General features: G+C 38.4%; 1 protein-coding gene across 9 annotated transcripts in view; it reads left to right on the top strand.

Moving 5' to 3' along the window:
- Positions 1 to 25,598, top strand: part of DNM3 (dynamin 3) — a 177,206-nt gene that overhangs the window by 30,600 nt on the left and 121,008 nt on the right. For 4 of the 9 annotated variants that reach the window (XM_035332692.1, XM_035332694.1, XM_035332700.1 and 1 more), the window contains exons 8-15: positions 1,948 to 2,083; positions 3,085 to 3,152; positions 5,014 to 5,152; positions 8,794 to 8,880; positions 12,526 to 12,596; positions 16,216 to 16,264; positions 17,922 to 17,951; positions 24,670 to 24,783. In XM_035332692.1, the coding sequence (XP_035188583.1) occupies positions 1,948 to 2,083; positions 3,085 to 3,152; positions 5,014 to 5,152; positions 8,794 to 8,880; positions 12,526 to 12,596; positions 16,216 to 16,264; positions 17,922 to 17,951; positions 24,670 to 24,783 (694 nt within the window). Of the gene's footprint in view, positions 1 to 1,947; positions 2,084 to 3,084; positions 3,153 to 5,013; positions 5,153 to 8,793; positions 8,881 to 12,525; positions 12,597 to 16,215; positions 16,265 to 17,921; positions 17,952 to 19,150; positions 19,169 to 24,669; positions 24,784 to 25,598 lie in introns of all 9 variants that reach the window. The other 5 variants (XM_035332697.1, XM_035332696.1, XM_035332699.1 and 2 more) reach the window with 3 other exon arrangements.

Genomic DNA, 25,598 nt, shown 5'->3' with positions numbered 1-25,598 from the left:
TTTAGGAGCCCATCCATTTCTCTTTAATGTTTTCATAAATGATTTGAATGCAGGATTTGAAAGTGTTTTGAGTAAGTTTGTAGATGATAGGACGAGGGAATGGCCTCAAGTTGTACCGGAGGAGGTTCAGGTTGGAAATCCTGAGAAATTTCTTCTCAGAAAGAGCGGTCAGGCATTGGAGCAGGTTGCCCAGGAAGGTGGTGGAGTCACCGTCCCTGGGGGTGTTTAAGGAAGGGATGGTTGTGGTACTTGGGGACGTGGTTTAGTGGGTGACATTGGTGGTGGGGTGGTTGGACGAGATGATCTTGGAGGTCTTTTCCAACCTTAATGATTCTGTGATACTAAATTGGGAGGGGCTGTTGACTCTGTTGTGGGTGGAGAGGCCTGGCAGCCAGGAGGGCCAGCCATAGCGGGGGGTGTCTCAGGCCCAGCACTGCCAGCCAGAAGAGGGAAGGGATTGTCCCGCTCTGCACTGGGTGCAGCCTCACCTTGAGTGCTGTGTGTAGTTTTGGGCCCCACAGTACAAAAAGGGCACAGAACTGTTAGAAAGCCTCCAAAAGAGGAAAAGAAGGTGGTATAGGGCCTGGAAGGCAAGATGTCTGAGGAGCAGCTGAGGTGACGTGGTTTGTGCAGAGCAGAGCAGGCTGAGGCCTCATGATGGCCTGCAGCTTCCTCATGAGGGGAACAGAGGGGCAGGCGTTGAGCTCTGCTCTCTGGGGACAGCGACAGGACCCGAGGGAATGGCATGGAGCTGGGCCGGGGGGAGCTGGGACAGGGGAGAGTCAGGCTGGGTATTAAGAAAAGGTTCTTCACTGAAGAGGGTGGTTGGGCACTGGAACAGTGACCCTAGGGCAGTGGTCACGGCACTGAACCTCCTGGAGTTCAAGAAGCATTTGGACAAAGCTCTCAGAAATACGGTCTGATTTTGGGGTGATCCTATGTGGAACCAGGAGTTGAATTTGATGATCTTTGTGTCCCCTCCAACTCAGGATATTCTATGAGTCTCCCCTGTAAGATAATCTTAAGTTTCTGCAGTCCTCTTCAAAAATTTATTTGCTTTTAAAATAAAAAAAATCTCTCCCTGATTATTCCATAACTGGAGGAATTCTTGTATGTATGTCTAAGTGCTTCTGATATAGAAGTCTAAGCACAACTGAGTAAACTGCAGTCTATGGTAATTATAGCTAACACATTGGCTTGTTAGTACTGGCTCCTGGGCAAGTTTGGCATGGGAAAGTTAAGTAACTTGGCTGCCATTGTAGGATCTGCTAGCACTGGATTAGCTTAATGCCTTGATACACATCGTGCTGTTGGACTGTGTCTTTTTGAAAGACGTTAGAAGGATCAAAGGGTCATTGGGGAGAAGTGAGCTCTCCACAGATGGTAACTCTTGCTATAAGATTGGAGTTTTTTGCTTCTGGTGGTCTGCCCTATTGAATTCTGTTTCTGTATTGACATTTAAGTATGAGTGCTTTTTGTTTCAAATATAGTACAAGTATTATAGCTTAAACATTGGAACTTGTATTTGCTTATCCTACTACAAAAACTGCCATCGCTTTTTCTTTTCTGAAAAAAATAGAATAGCATGTATGTAATAGATGATGCATTTACAATTTTGTGGTAATTAGCGAAATAAGGATGTAGCCTGGTATGCTGCTGTATGTGTCACTGGCTTTAATATATGGTTTCATAAGCAGTATTTAAAAAAAAATATGAAGAAAGAAAATATTATACTGAGCTATGTCCTGTGAGAGAGAATGATGTGAGTGTACGGTGGAATGGATCTGAAAAGAGTATAGCAACTTGCATTGGCAACTTAGCTGGATAACGCGTGTAAATACTTTTGTAAACATGTTTTAATTCAATAATACTTGCACAGTACTGAAGTAACAGTTGATAGTTGATGTGCTTAAGTGTACCTTTTTTCTCCTCCCTTTTGAAATTTAGGATGGTACAACAGTTTTCAGTGGACTTTGAAAAAAGAATTGAAGGATCAGGAGATCAGGTCGATACACTAGAACTTTCAGGAGGTGCCAAAATTAATCGTATTTTCCATGAACGTTTCCCTTTTGAACTAGTGAAGGTATTTATCCATCTTAGTGGTGTTCTTTGAGTTTTATTTATGTATTCTTATGTTCATATAGATGGTAGTAAAGCAGAGAAAGTTTGATTGGAAGAACTTGATTATAACTGTGAAAGAAAGTGCATTAAGTGATGATTGAGACATTTAGCTTCATTTCTAGTTGTGGATACTGAGATACGCTGAGGATTCTGAAATACAGTAGTTAGAGTATAATTAAAGTCACAGTTCTTACTACTTTCCATGCTTTTTTATTTTTTATTCACAAATGGCAGCTTCCTTCTGGTTGGGGGGGGGTGGGCAGAGAAACATCTACAGTTGGCAAATTCAGGTTGCTGTGTTCAAATAGCTAGTACCTGTTAAAACTAGAGTAATAGAAAATAACTATTTTCTGGCTTTTCTACTTCCTGTTTTCGGAACATAAGGCAAAGCCAGCTTTCAGTCCCACCTTTCCATAGTGGGAAGGGGAGGGAAAGTGGAGCAGAAGCAAATATGGTGTTCAGAGATGACATTTTTCCTCGTCTCTACTAGCTTACCCATCCTCTGAATAAAAGAAAAAACTGTGGTTTGGTAGTCTGTGAACAAGTTTTCTTTTACCTTTTGTTTCACTGCAGTGACTTCATTTTCCCCTCACCATGAACCCTACTGTATTTCTAGTCTGCATTCTTTGACGCTTTTTATAGGCTTCCTTTCCACCTATTTCAAAAAAAAAAAGTTGCATCTTCTGAATGATGTTTCTGGCTTATTCCAACAACTCCTTTTTTCTTTTGGGATGCTCTGCAAAAACATCCCAAAAGGCTGAATAATTTTCAACACTCCTTATTGTTGTCTGTAGCCTTAGTGTTAAAACATTTTAAAATACTTACGCCTTCTTTAGTGTAATTAGAAATTAATAGTATGTTAGTTGAACTTGCTTGTCTTCCAGTTATATAGGGAGAAGTAATATTTTCTATTTTATTTCAGAACTTCACCTCATATCATCTCAAATGCTTTTGTTCTTCTAGATGGAGTTCAATGAGAAAGAGCTGCGGAGAGAAATAAGTTACGCCATCAAGAACATACATGGTATCAGGCAAGTGCTCCCATGTTTTCAAGCCTGATCATGTTGCAGAGTGTTTGGTTTCTTTAACCTGTGGAGACACTGGCTACTGATTGCTAGACTACATTACTAAGGCACTGCTCCCAACAGCTGATTTTTTTCTTCCACTCCTTCACACTTCTGTTTTTCAGGTACCTATTTTGGGCTGAGCAGCTGGTTTGCCTGAAGAGGTTTAATTTACCTGGAAATCTTGGAAAAGTATTTTACAGAGAAAATCAATGACTTTTTTTTTCTGGTAGTGCCAGCTAAAGCGTGTAACTTTGATTTCCAATATAACATAGGATTTCTGCTGCATGACGGCTGTTGGAATTGGTGTAACTGGTTGTAACCATGCATACACAGAGGAGAAGCTCTTAGCTGCCTTTTTTTCTGCTAATTTTTAATCGCCCTGCCCAGTAAATTCAATATCAGATGCAAATCCTATATGAACTTTTTGATGCATGGTGGACATGGCTGCAGGAGAACAAAACATTTATGGAAACTATTCTTTCATTATAATGATCATGGTTTGGGGAATGCTGATGCAGTGGCTTGCTTGAAGAATTTGTGAGTCTGGTTTGTGAGGAGAACTTTATTCTTTTACAAGAAAGACAAAAACTTATGAAGTAATGCAGTTTTGGACAAGTCCGAAACCTCTATAAAGCATGTGATGAAAGCACAAGTGTAAAGGCCAGGCATGATGGTGAGCTATCTTGCATTTCAATGAGAAATCCATTTAAATGGACAGGACCGTGGCAGGCAGCATCTTCTGGAATTTGTCTCATTATGAAAACTTTTTTAAGAATTTATGTGGGCAATATGAAAATATAGGGGCTCTTTGACAGGTTCTCTTTCTTCTGAAGAAGTTTTGTCTCTCTGCAGTTTTCGTCCCAGGGGAGTGGGCATATTGTCTTCCTTTTCTTGTTTAACTTCTTGAAATACTGGGGTAGGCCTCGCCTGTTTCTTAGGTAGGATACAAGATGTTGGATTCACAAAGAAACTTACATAAAACATGCACACAAGCTCCCAAGGCTAAGTGTTTTCTTCTTGGGGATAGTGGAATTGAATTTATATGCAACTGTTGTTACCTGCTAGCCGTTACAATGCTGTTGTGACCTAAGATCATGTTGCCGTGGGCTTACAGCCAGCTTCCATAATGTGTGTTTTAAATTCTTAAATTCTCAAATAGATGATTCCAGTAGTTGTGGTACAGTATTTGAACTTTTTTAGTTTTATTGGTGGCAAGGTCTAGATGAGCAATTTGTGGCGGCAAGCTATTAGTTCTGGGCATGTTTTTAAAGTTTGCTTTTTTATATAACTTATGATCTGTCAAGCTAGATCTTTGCAAGCAGTGTTTGAAAGAGAAGTAAGGGCTGTTTGTTTAAAACTGTTTCTGTGAGATGCTTGTTTATATAAGTTCACATATGGTGCAGTGGCAAACTGAAATTCTCCACGTATGACTCGGGGTAACAGAGCCATATTTACTGTTGTGAGTGCAGAGTGAAATGCAGCTATAGGATTCTTATTGGTTTACTCTGCAAGTGGTTGTACATGGAGTGCTGCCATTCACCTCTAAGGTTTGGGGCGCTGCTGAAGAGGCTTCACCATGTTATTCCAATACTTTTTAGAGTTTTTGCAGTCACCTAGTAGGGCATGTTTCAACTTCTATATTCTTACTACACAATTGCACTTTCCTTTTTAAAGAGAAAGAAGCAAATTTAGTTCTACAGAAGGCTGTAGAGGGATATCATCATAATTCAGCTCTAAGCCTCTGAAAATGTAGATGAGCAACTAGGTTAAAAAAAATCTTGCGGGATGTATTACTATCTTACATATTCTTCTTTCATGTCCACAGAACAGGTTTGTTTACTCCAGATATGGCATTTGAAGCTATTGTTAAAAAACAGATTGTCAAGCTGAAAGGACCTTGCTTAAAAAGCGTGGATCTGGTGATGCAAGAGTTAATCAACACGGTCAAGAAATGCACTAAAAAGGTAACTTGCAAATAGATCTGGCAACGTAGGTAGAACATGATTATAGTAGCTAACACAAAGTCTGTCTTGCATTCTAGGATGTTATAAGAGATTTGAGTTAGTTACTTTATTTACAGAGTAAAACTCTCAGAAGTTACAACTTCTGCAATACTCAAAACAAAGTAATGCTGAAAATGTTCTCTTTTTGAGTCCTGTGTTTTGCGTATGTACATCTCCTGATTGGAGTTTTGTTTAGTCAGGAGTTACCCTCTGGCTTCCACTTTATAATCATGTTTTCATGGGTGCTGCAAATGGAACATAGGCAGCAACTCTGCTCGGATGTAAATCAGGAAAAAAGAAATCGTACTCAGAAAATTTTCTTTCTCAATGCTTATAAGAGGAAGAAACAGTGAAACTTTTCTAGAACAAAGGCCTCAGCTGTGTTCAGAGAGGTCTATCAAGGAGGAAAAAATACTTATGCTCTATTGGGTGATACCACATGATACTCTTTGCAAAGTCAGGGAGCCACAAAGTCTTCTGTGCTTTTCTCATACACAACCCCGAAGCTCATAAAGTCCAGCTGTCAAGAAGTTAGAAGTAGAATGCTAGGAAGATTTCATCTCCCTTGTATTTGTACATCCTTGCATTAGTGTTGACAAATGAACTTGCTGCTGCACAGAAATGTCAAACCTTTATGTGGAAAGCACTGCTGAGCATTGAGTTTCCTGATGCGGGAATTGTGTGCATCAATTCAAGTTACTATCCTACAATAGTAATGGATTATCAAATTGGTTAATCAAAAATAAATGTAGTATTAGTATGAGAGTTTGGAAATGTTTTTCCTGAAGCACATGCACAAGTTGTCTTAAATTGAAACCTCAAGCTTTCCCCCTGCTCAGGTGGGACTAAGGAAGCATGTCAGGTATTAATGTGAAGCTGAGTGAATGCAGTGATCAGACATCAGTTGAGAGTATTTCACTGATGTGGAGAGGGACAGACACTTTTTTTTCCCCACACACACATTTCCTTTTTGTAGGAAAGATGTTATCTGTAAATATTACTTGCCTGGAATGTTGGCAATTAGCAGTTGCTGATTGTCAGTTACCTTTTCTCCCTTTTCACTGCTATATTTTAGAAGATACATGGATTGTTGTAGACTTCTTACCTAACCGGCTACTTTTATTTGTTTCACCTCTTGTTAATCTGTCTTTCTAACCATCTCAGAGTGCAGGGCACCCAATTTGTAGCAAGTCCAGGAGCAGGTCTGGGATATGAGCACAAATATGCTTAAGTTGTTGAGAAATATCCTGCCATAATCTTTATGTTCTTCTGAATAATGCAACTCTGTATCACTCAGGAGATGAGTTATTTATTAAAACAGGAAAGGATAATCATCTTCTGGCAGAGACCATAGGGAACTGAATTAATCACAAAATTTTGAGCTGAATTTCAATTTTTTTCCCAATTTGAAAGATATATCCCTTGAATTAATTGTTCAGAGTCTTTTCCCAGTGCTATTGGTTAAGCTTACCCTCGCATTTTACTGATGACGTTTTTAAGCTCTGTTATTGATACACGAAGATGTTGCCACAAGGTGGAGCCTTCAAAGAACGAGAAACTTGGAAACTACTTAGAGTACTGCTCTGGAATTAAACACACGGGAGAGGAATCGAGAAATCTCACCACAAGGCAGATAAACTTGTTTTTAGTATAAATTATTCCCTGCTCTTTTGCTCTTGAGTAAGCACGCTTGCAGCATAGCATTATTTTTTTAAGAGTGTGCTTAATGTTTAAGTGTTGTATACCAGCTTATGTTTTGCTTTTTTTCTTTTGTTTAATTTGTCTTCCAGACTATTCACGCATGCAATTTATTGGTAATACTGCAACCACTATGAATATCGAAGTTGGAGTAGCTCAGTGGGATAAGCGACCAACTTAGAGACAAATGTACTAACCAGTTCAAAAACTTGTTAATATCTTGTTGTCTATTTTGTCATAATAAACAAGGAATAAGGTAGTGCAGCATGGGAAATTGTTCTCTCCAAAGTTTTTTGGGTGGTGAGGTAAAATGTACCGTATCTGGAGTACCTTCTCTTGGAATGGTTGATGGCTTGTGCTTTAGCTGTTGAAGCTTCGTAACAATGCTCTTGTGCACATTGTTTTAGAATGTGTGTGTTTATATATATGTATATAGGAAAATATATATACAAAAATATACATATGTTATACATATATAATATGTATATTTAGGAAAATAACTTTTACATCATGCCTTCCCATTAGTTTCCCTGGAGCTTTCTTGATTGCAGGGAGTATTCAAGGGAAGTGACAAGCTAAGGTGAAAGGCAGTGCTGTGAGACTGTCAGCCCTTTCTAACCTCTTATTATCTGCATTTTGAGCCCTCTGCTTCTGAGAGGGATTGCTCAGATTGTGACAAGTTGTGTTGCATCATTGCATCTAAATATTTATCTATGATTTGTAATATTTACAAATGTACGATTTTATGTTCCATGAGATTACAACTATGATTACTATGAAATCATCTTATGATATTAAAAATTATTTTATAATTAGCAATATTTACAAATACTTCCATAAAGTTGCCTTTAGTAATGAGAAGCCACTCTGGGAAAGAAATTATTTTTAATTGTGAATTGTTAGAAGGATCTGTTGTTCAGCTAATTTCCCCAACTCATATTTTATCTCTGTAATGGAAAGAGACCATTTAGGTACTGAAGACAGATAATAGAATAAACGATAAGTAGTTGTTAACGATTTAAAGTAGATTGAAATATGCAAATTCTATAGAAGTGCACTTAAAAGGAAGAAAGCTAATGTATATATATGTGTACGTGTCTATATGCGCATCTACATGGGGGTGTGTAGTATAAGCACTTCTTACTGTTACAGAAGAGAGTGGTGTCTTCTCTCTTGTTTCTTCCCCTGAAGCTTTAATTTGAAACAATGACTTCAAAATAGAACAATAATTTAAGTTTCCATCGCTAATGAGCCTTAGCGCTGGGTGACTCAACACAGTTCTAGATCCAATAGATAGTCATTAAATTTCATGTGTTTTTTTTTTTTTTTTCCTAATGTAATAACAGTTGACACAAACCAAAAGCTGGAATACACAACTTCCCCCCCCAAATTTCATATTAATTAGATACAGCAAAAGTCTGGATGTTTATCACACCTTTATTCATCCATGCCTTATAATTACAGTGTTTATAGATGGTTTTCTTTTAGGTTTATGTGATTGCTTTTTTTCTGTGTTGGCATTTGCTCTCTTAGCAGTATGCTATTCCTCCTGTCTTTTCTCTTTATATTTAAGAGAGACTTGCATTGTATTTTGATAAAAGAGCTGAAAGTTTTAAGATTTCAATGTTGCAGTTGCTTTTATTCCAAACAATTATGTCCCAAATGTCTTTTCCTCAATGTGATGTGGAGCAAAAGAGCAGAAACAATCTAAGGGTTTAGGTCTCTCCAGTTTCTCTGGAAAATCACCATTAATAGCAAGTAAGGCTTGCTTTGTAGTCTACTTAATGGTTAGTCCAAGAATTTACAATACTTGCTTTTTCTGCAGAGGGAAGGGGAGGTTTCTCTGTTTGTATTCTACTGAAGCCACCCTGCAGGTGTAAATTTCTATTATTTTTGCTTTTCAGCTGGCGACATATCCAAGGCTGTGTGAGGAAACTGAAAGAATTGTTGCTGGCTATATTCGTGAAAGAGAAGAGAAGACAAAAGATCAGGTGAGAACATATACAACATTTAACAGTTCAGGGAAATATTTGGAGGAAGAAAATTATTATGTATAAAGTAAAGTAAGATAGTGAAAGATTTTTTGCAGCAGCAGGCTACACACTTGGGAATGGGGGAGAAATTGCACTTCTACAACTGAGCTTTGACAGAGGAGACTAGAAAATCGTAATTGCTATAGAAAATCCTAATTGGCCTTTTAAGAGGACGTGGATGTAGCAAGGAGAGGTGCTGGCAGTACAGGGCCAGTATCAATCATTCTCTCCCTGTCAATGCCTGTGGAGACTGTGACCCAAGAAGGAGGCTGATGTCCTGATTCTCAATGATTTTGTCTTTCTTAGTGACAGTTAAACAACATAATCTAGAGTAAGGCTTACATTCCTATAATTTACGGTAGGGATCTGAGTACTCTGTCATATGTTCATCATCATCTTGCTCCCTACTGTGCTTCTTGTGTGCTTCTTGGAAGTGAACATACTCCTTACGCAGGAAAGTAGTGAAAGACAAAAATTATCTGCTTGCTTTATTTTAACACAATGACTGTAGTTCTTCTGTCCCTCTTGGTGAAACTCCAGGCATAGACCTCGGGGAATTACTGTAAAATGAAAAAGGTGAGTTAGTTATTCAATATCAGCATAATTCAGGACAGTTGGCATCTGCAGGCAAACTCTGATCCTGTTTTCTCTTCGGTTTCTACATAAAACCAAGACACACTTCTCCAAGTGTTCTGAGTTTCTTTTCATTTCCTCCTTTTTTTTTTTTTCCATTAAGCATTAAGAATGCTGAAGACGAAAGGGAGATGCTTTTGTCTCAGTGCCTGTGGTTGTGAGTTGGGCCATGGGCAGAAAGAGCTCGTTTCTCCTGCTTGTTCCATGAGCTGGCTGGACACGGCCCAGCTCCAGAATTACATTCAGGCTAATGCAACTTGCCTCTTTATACCGGGGCCTGATGGCTCAGAAACAGCATTACACAACTGGGCATGTCGCCTCCAGACGATGGTACCTTGTATCCAGTCTGCTCAAGACATGACTTAAGGATACTGCGCCCCAGTGGCAATGTTGGCTTAATGCTTGTTGCTGTGCCACAGCGGGCCATCGTCTTAGCTGTGCCATAACAGCTGTTTGTGGGAGAATGATTCATGATCAAACAAATGCACACAAACATCCAGCCTTTTTAATGCTTTGCTTTCAGGCTTTTTTAACAGACCAATCCCATGCTCTAATCACAGCGAGGCCAACAAGCAATTACACTAGAACTCTTGCAGGAGTGACAAGCCACGTAGAGGATGTGTTGAGTTCAGGCAAGCATTGCTGCTGAAGTTCTATGTTGCTGAACAGTAGCTAAAGCATACAAGCTGAGCTGAGCAACGTGCCCCTGCTGCCTCTGGCCATGTTGGCAGGCTGAAGGTGCTTAAAAGCACTGGGACTGACTCCTGAGGGCTATTTTGCACCTTGAAAAGCAACATCTCAAATCTGAAGATTAAAAAGTAATCCATCCTTTGGATTCTAAAATTAGTAAGAACAAGTCTTCTCCTATAACCCTTCTAAAGGATAACTTCTGATTGTGGTATTTTAAACTCAGAGTTTCAAGAGTTTGTTCATCAGCACCTTTCCAGGTTCATGGATGTACAGCTTTTCTGGCTGTAGTGTTCCTTGAAGTTAAGAATAAATAAATACATTTTGGAGAAATGTCTCTAAGACATTCATTACATGGCTGAGCACTCCAAATCCAGGAAACCTTAAAGTTTAGACTATGTGTGAGAAAAACAACTGGGAGTGGAAATGGGAATAATTGTCTAGGGAGTAAAGAGTGTGATGACAAAAATATTTGGGAGAGAGGGGCTCCTAAGTAGTTCTAGGCTCCTGGCTCGCCAGCTGAGCTGTGCAGTGTATTCTACTTCTTTTCCCTTAAACTGTTCTGTGCGTATGTAGTCTTTAAAAGTCATTTTGAAAAATGTATTTGCTGGGCTTGTGCTTGCAGAGAGTTCTAGTTAGCACATCCAGTTACTTCAATATCTGGAAGAAGACAAATTACTTAGAATTTTATTTCTTATGTTCTTCATTGTGTGCGCATACCTGGCAATTTCCCAGAACAAAGTACAAAATACCCTCTTTTTGCAAATGCCAAGAATTGGTCAAATAGGTTATTGTCACATAGTCACATCATTATGCTGTTAACAGTTACTGTTAATAAATCAAAATGCTAGTGAGGATATTTTTGGAGGTAAGAGCTAAACCCAAATCCCTGCTATCTTCTGCCATCCGTGAGACTAAATAGAATTTGGAAGCGATGAAGAATTTGGGAGTGATGCTGTGTTTGTGGAGCTGTGCAGAAATAACTGTACGCTTGGAGGAGATCAGATGCTGAAGGAATGGATCCAAGTGAAGTTATTGTCTTAGTGTTTAGGTCTTGTTCAAAAGCACAGTAGTGTGATGCTTTAATGTGGCACAATAAGCATATAGAAGGTAGGGCTTCATATTGAAAGCAACTTGGTGGGATTTCTTTGTTAGGTAAGGAGAGCTTTGTATTCTAATAAAGTAGTCGTTATTTCAATATTTTATAATAGTAAAAGTCATATTTTATTGTCATTGGTGAGGCTTATCTATCCAAGTGTTCTTACTACCACACTCTGACAATGGTGTTTACTATTAAGTTCATGCCTCAGGGGCATCAGTATGGCTGGTGGATTGGATAACTTTACAATTTGATGTTATTAGTCTTGGTTATGAAGCTTTGGATAGGAGGGGGGAGAAGATAGTAAAAGACTTCCTCTTTTACAAAATCTTGCTGAACGTGAAGCAAGAAATTTGGTGACTATGGTGGTAGCAACAGCTTTTTTCCTTGCTCCCTGCTGATAGATGGAAAATGAAAAGATGGGGATAAGTAAATTGTGATTTCCTTCAGTCTCATGCATGTTCAAGAAGCTGAGCAAGGGTGGGAGTGGGTTTTCTCCAATGTCTTAGCAAGTTTTTTGCCTGGTTAAGTTATAAAGATTGATTCAAATTCTGTCTATGGGATCTAGAAGGATCAGCAAGTAGTGAGTTGAAACATTTTTCTTTCACAAAGCATTCATTCTGTTATTTCATTGACTGTCTCATCTCTCAAGCCTGGTGTGTGTACCAGAATGCCTGCTTAGTACCTGGACTGTAAGTTTTCTGGGACAGGGCTAGCTTACATATCGTTTCTTTATGTAGTACCTAAAGAAAATGATGGACTCTTGATTTTAGCTTAGTTTCAGTTTCCTTGCTGGCTTGGCTGGAATGGTACCAGTAGACAGGATTTTGCTTAACTTGCAGAAACTTGTTGCATATTATTAAATTCTTTCTGGTCAGGTATAGTTAATGTTAATGAAGATCAACATAAAGGCCGAGTTAGTAAAAAAAGAAAAAAAAAAAGAAAAAAAGAAGGAAAAAATAGAGGGAAGGGTTTAAGCTCTTTAGTAGTCTAGTTTAATAAACAAGCATACAAACAGAAGTGGCAGGATTTAGAAAATATTGTTGCTTTTGGCATGAGCCATTATGAAAGGAATATATAATACTGTAGAAAGCTCAAAGTTTTGTTATTCTCTCCCTTCCTTTTCCTCAGTCTCACTCTTCTACCTCACCCATTCTGTTCTGGTCTCATGTCTCCCCTAATAGGTGCTGCTGCTGATTGATATCCAGGTTTCTTACATCAACACCAACCATGAAGACTTCATTGGCTTCGCAAAGTACGTAAATAGATACTTTGGTATAAAGACGGTGTCTGAGCTTTTTTACTAAGTTCAAAATAGAAGTCTTGAGCGTGACAGTGGAGATGCAAGCTACAAAGTCCCAAGCCTGTAGAAGCATGCTTTTTTCAATATGTGTAGTGTTAAACTCTGTCACACTTGTCAGGAATTCTTTACCCTTGTTGACATGCCTGGGTTCACTGAAGCTTATGTTTTGGCCTGGAATCACATCAGTCTCAGGAGGTAGCTTTAGCAGAGCTGATGCCCTCGCTGTATCTGTTTTAGGACCACAGAAATATGTTATTGGTGGTATATTGTTGCTAATGCGTATTTTGGAAGCTGTGATTCCATGTGCAACAGTTTTATTTGGAGTAATAGATGTCACTGAATTTTAAGTGTGCCTGCTGTTTGGCTCTAGAAGATAATGGTAACAGGATAGCCTCCAGGGCCTGGCTTGATGTTGTCCCAGCTTGATTGAAAAGACTGTGAAAATATTCCCCATAATGTCCTCCCCAGCTTCCAGCAATTTTGTTCCTCAGGAACTTCATACCAGCACTTTGACACTAGTCAAAATGCTAAAGATGTCTTCACACTTCAAAGAATAAATGTTTCTTCAGTTGTATTCATTTGCCGTAAGAGCATTTGGAATCATAACAGTGATCTACACATGATATTGGCAACGAAGTTTGGCACAGCAGTAATTGTTATATTACAAGCTATTGTAGTAAAGCACTGTGAACGAAGGTCTACATCTTTGACAGTGTGACTTGAAGGTTTAAGACACAGAATTAATAAGCTGAGAAGGGAAAAGGCAAAGCCAAGCGCTGTTTCTGTGTTTGGTTGGAACAACTTTCTCTAGTGTTGTTTGCAGGTCCTGGATATCTCTATCAGTTCTCTTGACAAAAGGCAGGATGTAGGAATGGTAGCTGGCCTTCTAGAGGTCAAGACAACCTGCCTGCTATTTACTTCTCTTCATCCTTTCCTGACAGGAAAAAGCCTGCTAAAAACGCTTCATATATATTCGTGGTGGGTGTTGCGACCTTGGCAAGTCAGTGGTCCAGCATCCTGCTCAGGGGAGGGGCCATGTTAAGTTCAGACAGGTTTGCTTGGGGCTTTGTCCACTCAGATCCTGAAAACTTCCAAAAACAGATTTACCAGCTACTCCCTGCAGCCTGTTCTGATGCCTGCCTCTCCTCACTATGAAAGGATGCTTCCTTGTGTCAGGTTGGTTCCTCCCATGTTTTATAGCCTCGGATTCTGGAGTGCCAGGTATATCTGGAGCTATTTCAGTATGTCTCTCCCCTGGAAATAAAACCTTCAGGGATGCTGTGGCTTGAGCCTGTAGTTCAGTCTGTGGTTCTCAGTGCTGCACCTTTTCCAAGGAGTTAAAATGGCTAAGTTCAGTTTCTTTGGGGAAGCTTCTTCCTCTTCTGCCAGCAGATATGTGGAAATCCCCAGTCCCTGTGCACGAGGTGTAAGCAGGTAACAAATGGCCTTCCACTTAGGTTCACTAATAATTGTAAAGTCTAAGCAAGTCTTTCCAGGGGTTGAAATTGATGGCTAGGCAAGTGGTTTTTGTTGACTTGTGATCCACTGGGAGAGAAAGCTTGATTAACTAAGAACAATTTTAAGTGTAAAATTTATTTATGAGCTAGGCAGTAGAAAATACAGATTTTAGTCTGTAATCATAGTGTTGTTGTAGCAATTATGTTAGAATTTGAAAATGAAATACATTTGGGCAGCATATGGGCTTCTGCAGTATCCAAACATCCTGGACTGTAGCTTCCTCAGATTCCCTAGTGTTTCCTTTGGCTTGCTGAGGCTCCTGGCCAGCTGTCTCCTGTGACTGCAGCACTTTATAAGTGTAAGTCCTGTGAACCTTGTTCAGAAGAACGAGCACAAGGTATTTCAATTTACCTGGAAGCATTGTGGGGCCTAAGGCAGGTACAGTACTTCAGAAGGATTTAATAAAGTCAGTATTTAGAACAGCTTTGTGTGGTTATGATTGGATTTTATTTCTTTTGGGTGAAATCTTAGAATGTTACTACTTCTCACATTTAGCAGAATGAGTGGTAAAATGTTGGGATTGGGTTTGTTTCCAGTTGGTGTAACTCAAACACAGCTACGTGATGCAATCTACGTGAAGGGTAATTTTTATTTAGAACAGTAAATAAAGACCCAGTTGCTGGACTATTGCTAAAAGATGTGGGTTTCTTAGTATGATGTTAGTTGTCTATTTAATTCACTTCGTAGCCTTAGGGAAGCTGGGGGAGAATAAAAAGAACACCCAAAGAATGGCAATTAGGTTTTGAGAAGCACATATAATATGGCTTTACAAACAACAGATCAGAACTGGTGAGGGATTAGTGCTGTATTTTCTGTATGCAGGTTATTTAATCGTAATTTATGCACCCAAATGTGTGCAATTCGGTTGATGTACTGGAGACATGTGCTGTCGTTTGGCCAAAAGTATCTGAGTGATTGAGGGCTAAGCCCAGTAAATAGGCACATGGAATAAACATGGTTGTGGATCTTCTCACTGACAACATGTAGGCTGCTGGTTTGATAGATTAGGGCCCTAAAGGCACGATCGGAGTTGGGACAGAGATGAGTTTGGTGCCCCAGCAGTTCTTTGGATCATCAGCTGTGCAAAAAATAGTTTCAGTCTTGGGCCTGTAGGCTGTGATCCAAGCACATCTTTCTTTCTTACTCTTTCAGTGGAGTGTTTGTAGATGATCTAATACGTATGCTCTTTCGTCAGTTAATTAATGCCTGCTGAAATGGTATAATCTAATCCAAAGAAAACTTGCTGTCGCCGGTTGCTGCTCTGGTAGTTGTGTAGCAGAGCCTGCTGCTTGAACGCTTTTTCCCTCTTTCCAGTGATATTGTAATTGTATGGCCTAACACTTAGAAGCCACATAACATAAAGCTTTTTAGAATTAATGGCAACTTGTATGTCTGAGACAGGGGTGTGTTTTGTTTCAGGAGTTGAGATTACCAGAGCTCAAGCATTGAGGAAAATATTTTAAATATGTTTTAATTTTGAATGTGCTCTGTTCTTCTAAGGTTCCAGCTTTTTGAACCAACTTTATGACAGCTTCATCCACTGGTTATATTTACACCCTCACAGTGCATATAAATATTAGAATAATATTCAAAACAAACTGTCATGACAAAGCTATTAAGAAGCCTCCAGCAGGGGAGGATTTTGTTGTACTGCTCTAAATAAGAGAAATGTCTCACTTTTCATCTCTTTTCTAATATTTATAGAGGCTAATGTTTCCAAAGTTACCCCCCCCATGAGCCATAATTTCTCTGTGCTTTTAGTAACCTTTACCGATGTAAGTAGGATGTTGCAAAAGGAGATGATTAGTAGGAGCTGTCTGGTGTGCCTATCTCTTCTGTTCTAAGCAGGCAAATGTTCCTATAAGATAAGTAAGTTAAGTAAGAAAAGTAGTTGAAAAAAGCACTTATATGCAATGATTTTATTGTGTTTCTTTGTTACACTAGCTTTCTGTGCTGAAATCTTAAGTAACTATTACTACTAAAATCTGCTGCTCAGGAACTGGTTTAGTTTTTGAGTTTCTTCAGTATAACTTTTTTCCTCTGCTTTCCTTAGTGCCCAACAAAGAAGCAGTCAGGTTAACAAAAGTGCAGTGGGAAATCAGGTAGGCACCTTAACAGAGAATGGATAATGGCATGTGCAAGTTAATCCCAGCTGTCTGGTTTTCTTGGCTGCGTTTATTTTTTGTACATCCATAATTTACCTTTTCTGCTTGAAACATATATAAAATGCATCATCATCGCCTTTTACTGAAGTTTTCAGAGCCACATGACTTTCATTGTTGTCATCGTTTATTGTTTAAAAACCTGCTACTGTTTGCACTGCTGTTTGGTGCCTCCCCTCCCATGCCATTTAACGCATCGACTCTTTCATGTTACACACAAATGTATTTTTTCATTAACTGCGAACTTGCAAATTTCAGAATCCAATCCACTGGTGAGTACTTACTTGTGTGTGCTTTGTCATACAGTTATTTTTACTAGTTCTCAGGTGTTCACAGCTTAATAGCAAAGAAGGGGCAATTCATCAAGCAAAAGCATTTTTGCTTTTACCTCTTTTGAAAGCTTTCAGTTGGCCTCACGAAGATGTTGACTGTATACCATTGTCCTCTCTCAAAGTAAACAAAGAATAACTGATTGTTGGTCTGAAATTAATTGCCTTTTTCACTGAGATTTGTTAATAAAATCAGTTGGTTATTTCTATTGATTCCATAATGACATGGGATTGATTCTGCAAGGTGTTAAGTGCTCCTGAGCCTTGCTTCTTTCTTTGCTTTTGTGCAGGCCAGCAGTGCTTGGTACTTCAAAGGATCAATCCTTTTTTTAATATGAAATTATTAATAAATAAAATGCTACAGCTTTGAGGATTTCTGCTCAATTTGAGGGTTTTGCAAAGTCTTAAACAGAAAAAAAAATATTATGGAAATAGTACACACTTTAAAGGGATATAAAAAAAATCTAGTAAAAAAAAAAAAAGACTTTTGTGTAATCAGCTACCCACGTTGAATGTCTTCCTGATGTTTTCATGTGTAATGTGGTCAAACAAAGCTCAGGAGGTGAAAAGTTAAGGTTTTCAAATGTAGGCATTGAGTTTAAGTGTTAAACCTGTGATTTCAGAAAATCTCCTACTGTGCTGTTGTAGATCAGAGTTCTAGCACTTTTTGAAAACTCGGTCATTTTTTGGGGCATGGAAACCTAATCTATTCCTCCCACCAAGAAATTGCTAGTTATATTTCAAGATGTTAGTCACAATAACCTCATTAACTTGAGTATGATGGTCCCCCAGAGCATGGCTAGCATGAGTGGCATTTATAATGTAATATACGGTTTGGGCTAAAATGAAAAAAAAGTTGAAAGGTCTAAACACTGAAATGGCTTCAAAGACTTGTCTCTCCTGTCTGAGGAGAGACTTCCTTCTTATCTAGCTGTGCCGGAACATGTGTCAAACACAACAACTGTCATCACTTTGGAGTGTCCCTTAAAAAGGAAAATCGACCAGTTATCTGACTCTTCAAAAATACACATATAAAATTAATGTTTTTTTAATTAAGTGAATGTGTTTTTTTTCTCTAAAGAAGTGGAGAAGCAGCTTGGAGTTTTAAATTATATGTTGCAACTCGATTACTTATTGATATAAAGGGCTTTGCTGAACCTTTTATTTAAAGATAATAAACAGATGTTTGTAAGTTAATTGTTTGGAGTTGAAAAGAATGAGAAAATGTTTCTGAAATAAAACTTCACTTTTGCAATTTGCTATTTCAGGGAACCAATCTACCGCCTTCAAGGCAAATTGTACGAGCTAAGTTCTGTAAGCTTTAATGTTGCTTTTTCATTTAGCTTCTCAGAGGGCAAAGTTTGTCTCTAACTCATTGGTTTGTTTAATACTTGCTACTAAACTACTTAATGGGAAGCTGTTTTGTTTGTAACCCTTCCTCAACAAAGTATAATTGCAGTTCATCACTTAACTGCTACTAACCTGCTGTTACAACTATGAACAAATATAACTTAAAATGTTATAGAAAACTTTGGATAAAATTATTATGTTTATAACTGACCAAGTTTCTCAAACTAAAACAACTAATTGGTGTTTATTATATAACTGGAAAGCGGTATTTATCTGATGTAAGTGCCTTTGTTTATAGTAAACATTTTTTTGAAAGGTGGGCAAATTATAGTTTTTGGTAACCAAAATGAAACTTTAGCTTTTGCTTAAATGAACATGTTTGTTGTTTATGGGTACAGGTACTGTTACTGGTGTTTTGTTTATACAAAGGAATTGCCTCTGATAGAAAAAGTGAATTTAATAATAAACTTAAAAATATCTAAAATCTTTTTAGCATTCTTTTCATAGCACAAGGAGGATCAATGTATCATGGACAGACTCCTTTCTAACCCTTCCAGCTCATGAGTAAATAAATGTGAATGCATTTAATATTACTAATTTAGAATTAATTGTCTAAACAGCAATTAATTTTATAACAAATTACTCCTGGTTCAGTGATGGTTAGGTGTAAGAAGTAAATCTCGATCTTGTGCATTATTTGTTAATATCTTTGAAAACATACCCATTTCTCCATTTTTTTTGCCATATTATCAAATTATATTAGTTAACATTTCAAACAAACCTGAACTAAACTTACGTTTAGTAAAGGAAAAGGATTAGGCAGCACTGATTCTAACAGCAGCAGAATCAAATCTCTCGAGATCGAGATCATTTTTTTCCCAAAATTATGAGGTGCTCATTTGCAATCACATTGATTTTCTTTTTGTAATTTGCTTTGAACTGGAATGGTGCAACTATTAACTGTTTCTGTGTATCTCAGAAATAAGGTGAGCTCGTTGTATTTTTGGAAGAAGTGTGATGCCAATTCCTCTTTACATGTTTTTGCTCCTTTTTCCCCTACTACTAATTGATCCTCTCATGCTCAATCTTTGGCCTCTCTTTGTCTTTCCTTTGCTACCGCCTGAGGTTTTGACCTGACTCCACAAAGTTTCTTTTTAAGCCACAGGTTAGTCTGTCTTCTAATTTGCTTGAAATAATCTATGTAATGCTTGGTTTTACACAGCACACTAGCAAGATCTGGATCCTGAAGGCTGACCTACTCCTAACTGTTGTATTATGTATGTTGAGATTTGCTTTTGTTTAAAACTCCCCTTCTTGATAAACCTTTGATAACAAAGGTGTCATGATCCATGTGTCCAGTCAATACCACAATTTGCAAGAATGCAGATTACTCAAATTACAGAGGTTTATATGTCATTTATATAAAACGGGCTTGTGTTTCTCCTGCCGTGGTAAAATCTGCTGCTGTGCTTGAAGTAGCCCCTGTAATTGGAGAAGATGATTAATCTGAACTGTGAGCTTAATGTCACTGTCAAAGTGATTTGGAGATCTGGGTACGAAGGTTTTGTCTCCATTACAGCGCTACACCCACAATCTGATTCATTTCCTCTGAACACAGGTAGGGTTCAGACCCCAACAGTTGCCTCAGCTATTGTGCTAATAAATAACTTTTTCTGTAGCAGCACCTTTTTAATTTTTTTTTTCTTTTTCTTTTTAAATTAATCCTGCTTCATTAACATAGTTTGCTGCTTCTTGTCTTCAGATATACTTAATTCAGTTTACCTTGCACAACTCAGGAAAAAAAGTTTTCAGAATCTTTTAGAGCAAGTAGGTGGAAGTAGAAATTTGTGCCACACCTAGTGAGGGGGTCAAAAAAACATTACAAGGCTGTTCTGTTAAGAAATGCCAATGTTTCTATAAAAGATTCTAGAGGTGCCTATGGATGACAACATGATGCTAACCTTGAAATATCCTAGAATGAAAAATGCTGCTGTTGAATTTTCTTTTCAAGACTAGAGAAATACTGCTGCCCTAAATGACCTTCACTGATACTTATTTTTTAGGTTATCGTTCCTTGATGATTGACTTAATCACTTCAGTCTTGGTTTAACTACATTTGGAAGCATATTTCATTTTTTCACTGCTGAGTGTTTTGCTTGGGTAAAGACTTAATTTTAATTTAAAGTAGGGGTGTGGACTTGGCCACTGCCATCATCTTTAAGTTAAGTGATACATCTTTCAGGGAAGCAATGTCATTTCAAGATCTGTTCTGATGCTGAACCCAGACAAGATGCATAATCTGATCAATTTATGTTCTGTTATTTAGCAAATTGTGGTGAAATACCGTGTTAGGCTTCTCCTCTAATCTGTTGGTCCTTTTTATTGTCTGCAGCACAAGAATCTTCCTATCTGAACCCAAAGAGTCAATAACTTGTAAGGATGCCTCAGAGTAGTTTCTGCAGGTTTTTTGTTGGTGGTGGGTTTTTCACCCTCAGTGTGGTTACTATTTGGTAACACCTGCTGTGTCACAATGACAATGATGAGGTAGAGCAGTGCTGGGATTTGTGTTGTGTGTTCACAAGTATTTCAATGGAGTTGCACGATGTAACTTCAGTGGAGAGTTATGTTAGTTCAACAAAATGCTATGTGTTACGTGGTTGCTGAAGTAGCCAGTCTCAGAATTTTCACACTTGTATTTCTCTCCGCCCAGCCAATTTTGCTTGTCTTTCCTTCAATCATCGTTCAAATACCTCTTTGAAAAAAGTGGAATGCTTACTGAGTCTCTAAAGTATTTCTTTCGCAAATATCTTCTTTGGTTTAATGGCATTAGTAAGTCATACAGCAATACATAAAATGTACTTATATCAAATCCTGCTTTCCTGTTTATCCATGAGATGGTGGAGAATAAGAACAACAGATACGATTTCAGTTTTGTGCAGCGGAACTATCAGAAAATGACTTCCTTCTGGCTTGTTCATGTGCTTTTGTACCCTCAAAGTTTCATTTTTCAGACACCCAGATTAGATATCAGGACCCTGAAGGAAGGAACTGTGTCATCTCTTGTTCATCCTGTACATGGAGTCCAACTACCGGTCAGAATATTGTCTTCACTAGCTTCTGGCAATACTCACATTTTTCACCTTCCTGAGGTTCATAAATCGTGTCACTAATATCCGGTTTGTGCAGAGTGACACCTAGAAATATGATAGAAAATATTGAAATGGATCTCTTAAATCCAAACCAACCAGAAGATGAACTAGTGAAAACAATAATGAAGAACACTACCTTCATTTTCAATGCTGAGTACTGTACAACATAGTTAACAAGATAGTTTGAAAACAACAACAAAAAAACATAATCAGAGGTTTCTACTTCAAAAAATCTCTTCAAAAATCCTTGCTGCTGACTGTCTATGGAAGGACATTTTTTTCTGAAATATGTCTTGGGTTATCTTTTGAGAAATTGGCTGGAATGTGAGGTGCTATTCAGTTCTTCTGGAAAGTAAAGCTGTTGCTTAAGGTCACTATGGTTTGCATTTACACCATGATCTGACATTTTGCTCTCCCCTGACCCCAACACTGGTACTGACTATTTTTAAAGTGTAGCTGTTTGTTGTTGGGGAAAAAAAAAAGTGCTTTGGAAATGTGAACAATTCAATGAAAAGAACTTGAAGTCTCACTGCTACTCCTTGGATGTTACAGGACACTAAGATTGTCTTCTCTCCCATGGTGTTGCCTGGAGCTGCTTCCAAGTGTTCTGTATGATTACGATTTGTTGTAGTGTTCAGGATATCTTAGAGCAGGCAGTACCCTGTTTTTCCAGAGGGGCAGAGATAAGCAGTTCTAGCAATTTGCACATGGAAAAAATGTCCCCAAGATACTGCTCTATATTGCTCTTCGTGTCAAGTTGTGGGGGAATGACAGCTGGATCTAATCCTCAACACACAGGATTTTTGAGGAAATAACTGGTAAATTCCTTCTTTACAAGACCGTGACCAATGTTTGTATCAGCAAGTCAGCTTGTTTCTGTCCACACCCAGCCATGGTTAGGCATCTATGGGGAGATGTGTTGGACTGGAGCAGGAAGGTATTTTGGAGTTCCCGAGGTAGTCCCTACTTTAGAAAGGCAGTGCAAAAAACTGCATTACTTCTTAAATGGCTTGTATAGTTTAGATTTTAAAACTATAGCTTAGCCTGTGCTGATACCTCTAATGCAAATGTGTTCTGTTTAAATGGAGGAAAAATTGACTTTGTTCATGTTCTGCAAAGCCTGTCGTAATGATGAGGGAAAGTCTTGACTGGCCTATGCAGAGTACTACTTCTCGTCCCTTTGAAGCATTCATTACTTGTAAGGGTCTTGAGCCTGGTACTTAGGTGTTTCTCACTGGTTTGCTTCTGGAAACCATGTCTTTATCCCCACTATGGCACCTGTCTTTAAGTCATTTAACTTTTTTAAGATTTGTGTCCAAACCAGGTAGCCAAGGCCAGCGCAATACTGAAAACTGTGCTTCTTGTATGTGATATGCTCTTCACTGGAAGCAACACAGCCTTTTAAATTGCAGGCAGCGTGGTTCAACAGTGTCCTCTGTTACCTCATCTCATTTGAGTTTCTTTGCAGCATGGGGATAAGCACCACCTTTGTGCATTTGCTGTGAAGTTGTAAAGTATTTATTCCGCTGTACAATTACAGCTCACCTTGTTGTGAGCTTAAGTTCAAGTAGTTGGACAACCTTAATCTCCTGGCTTTTTCCTAAAATTTCTTCCATGGGGCTGCATTTGTGTAGTTCAGCTTAGAAAAAAAAAGTGTAATTGGTTTGGTTCTACAACTTAGTCTGTATACTGAAGCGTACTGAAGGCCAGTACACTCACTTGGTAAATATGCCTGCTACGTGTTTCCTGCTAAAATCTTGCTTCAATAAACAGCATAAAATGAGGATTTGATGGGTAATCCAACTCATATCAGTATGTTTCCTTTAACTTGGACTCAGACAAGCATTCCATGTCTGTTTGTACACAATAATGCTGCCTCTCCACTTAGTGTTTTTTAAATGAACATGAATATTAAAAGCAATGACCAACTTCTGCAGAAACCTCTGCAGCACTGGCTCCTCCATCCAGTCTGCTCAGGCCATACCCGTGAGTCTCTCTACCAGCAGTCACGTCCAGTTCTCTCATAGCTTACTGAGTCTTCAGAACTAAATCAGTTCTTAGTGATTAGCCCACAGGCTGTTTCTGGATCTCAATGGTTTCTTTACTTATGTTATGGCTTCATTGGTAGTGACTGGACGAACCACAATCATCTTGCCTGAAATAAAAGTGGTACTCCTCGATTATGTGCAGTACAAGTATTTTTGCCAGTCAGGTGCAACTTCTAATCTCTTTCTTACTTGGGTTAGTTATCAAACAACCCAGTCCCTTGCTGTGTGCAAACCCAAAACTGATTAAAATGAATAGTGAACAAAAGGGAATTCTGATTCTGAAACTTTTATGAATGACAAGGAATACGTCATTGATGTTGAATGGTTTTCTTTGGCTCTCTGTTGAAAATGAACTTATTAGTCTTGTCAAATCCTATGGGACAAACACCACAGCCTCAAATTTCCTGAAAAGCATGGGGAAGCATGTTTGATCACACATGTGGGACTTTAAGGGAGTTCTTGAGGGCTTCTTTGAGCATTTCTTCTTTCCATCTCAAGTAAAGGGTTTTCTGTGGGGAGAAACAGAACGGTCTGCAGTTGCCTGCATCTGTGAGATTTGGCGAGTTCCACTTTCTCATTCAAAGTATGATAGGAAGGAACGTTTGTTTATTCGTGTATGTATTGGAAAACAATAAGTGTTCCAATAAAATTAGAAGTTTCTTTCTGTATGATCCATCAACCAGTTATCATGACTAGTCTCTCTTCTGCTTCATCTCTGGAGTTCTCAGTCCTCTTAAGTTTTCTGTTGTCCCTCTTACTCTGCAGAATGTGGGCTCCTGGCCTTAGTATTTACAGGTATGCTTTCCTCTCTGTTCTTTCATCTTTGAGTTGTATCTATTTTCTCCAAGCTCTGCTTTTCCCATCTTTCCCCCAATTTTATTGCCCTCATAGGTTTTTTCTCTTCTGTTTTTCTTGTCTACCTTATGAGGATAAAATAGCTCTCATATATCTCTCCTTGCCACCTTCTATCTTAATTTCAAAGAGGACTCAGCTGTGGAAGACCTCTCTGCTTCTGCAAGTCCCCAGTGCATGCAAGAAGCTACTTGCTTCCTCAGAAAGTAGGTGCTGTTCCCAGGTTCCAAGTTCAGAAATGACCTTAATAATTACACTAGTATAGTATGAATAGTCATATGTAAATTGTATGGGCTTCTACTTGTGTTATTATTCAGCAAATAAATCTCTTTAAGTTTACGTTATCCTTAGTTCATTCATTCTTGTTGTCACTACAAGATAGGTTAGGTTTCTCTCTTTCTCCAGCCTTTTGACTGAACATGTTATTTTCACTTTGTTTTATTTTTTCCTGAATGACAGGAACCTGAAAAAACTCTGTTTTGAGTTTGCTGGACTGAAAAAATGTACCCATTCTTGTTTTATTTAGCAAGTGTTTTTTTTAAAATAATGAATGCTGCAGGTGAATTACATTAAATGAATAAAGAACTTAACTTGTGCCTGACTGCACCTCTGCACAGGTCATCCGGAAAGGCTGGCTGACCATCAACAATATCGGCATCATGAAAGGAGGATCCAAGGAATACTGGTTTGTCCTAACTGCAGAAAGCCTGTCCTGGTATAAAGATGATGAGGTAAGGAACGAACAACATTTGTCTATTGCAAAAAACAATATTTACTCACTCTTCTGGTACCAGCTCAAAATATTAAATCAGCTTGCACTGACCCAAAAGAATGGTTTAAGGTTTTACCTGTGTCCATTAAATTTTGAGTTTTTGATTCACAGAGAATACTCACTAAGACTTCTGGCAAAATGTTGGTAACAAATATGGGGTGTTGTGTTTTTCAGTTTTTGTTTTTTTGTGGTTTTGGGGAGGTGTACTGCCTAGGCACAGTTACCTTGTATTCTGAGAGGCTGAAAAGCCTGACTGCAGAGTTCTGTAGCCAGCTGTTATGGCTCTTCAGATTTGCTACTGAAAAGCCAGAAAATGCATCTTGCTAAGAAATCATGGTGCTAATTATGAAATCTGAGGTGAGTAATAAGATAACTGGAAAAAGCAGTTCCATGATAAACAGGATGTCCAGGCAACTTTGGGAACCATTTCTTTTTGCTAGTCTGTTCTGCGTAGTCCTTTTTTCCAACAATGTTAGCAATGGTATCTTCGACCAAAACTCAAAGGTAGTTCTGTTGTGGTATTTATGATAAGTTACTTCAGTAATACTGCTGATGGTGGAAATTGTGCTGGTCAGTAAAGTTGTGGTTTTCTAATCAGTAGTCATTTTGGCATTTTAAGTAGATTATAAATTTGATGGATAAACTAGGTTAATGTTGAAGATCTAGCCTCTAGATCTTGCCCCTTGCCCCTTTATTTAAGGTTTACAGGGTTTCAAATTTATTTACTGTAACAGGAAAATAATTACATGTCAGTCAGAGGGGAGGAGCCAAGTG

Source organism: Oxyura jamaicensis, chromosome 8 (genome assembly GCF_011077185.1).
Source record: "Oxyura jamaicensis isolate SHBP4307 breed ruddy duck chromosome 8, BPBGC_Ojam_1.0, whole genome shotgun sequence".
Taxonomy (NCBI): domain Eukaryota; kingdom Metazoa; phylum Chordata; class Aves; order Anseriformes; family Anatidae; genus Oxyura; species Oxyura jamaicensis.
This window is presented reverse-complemented; position numbering and strand designations above follow the sequence as displayed.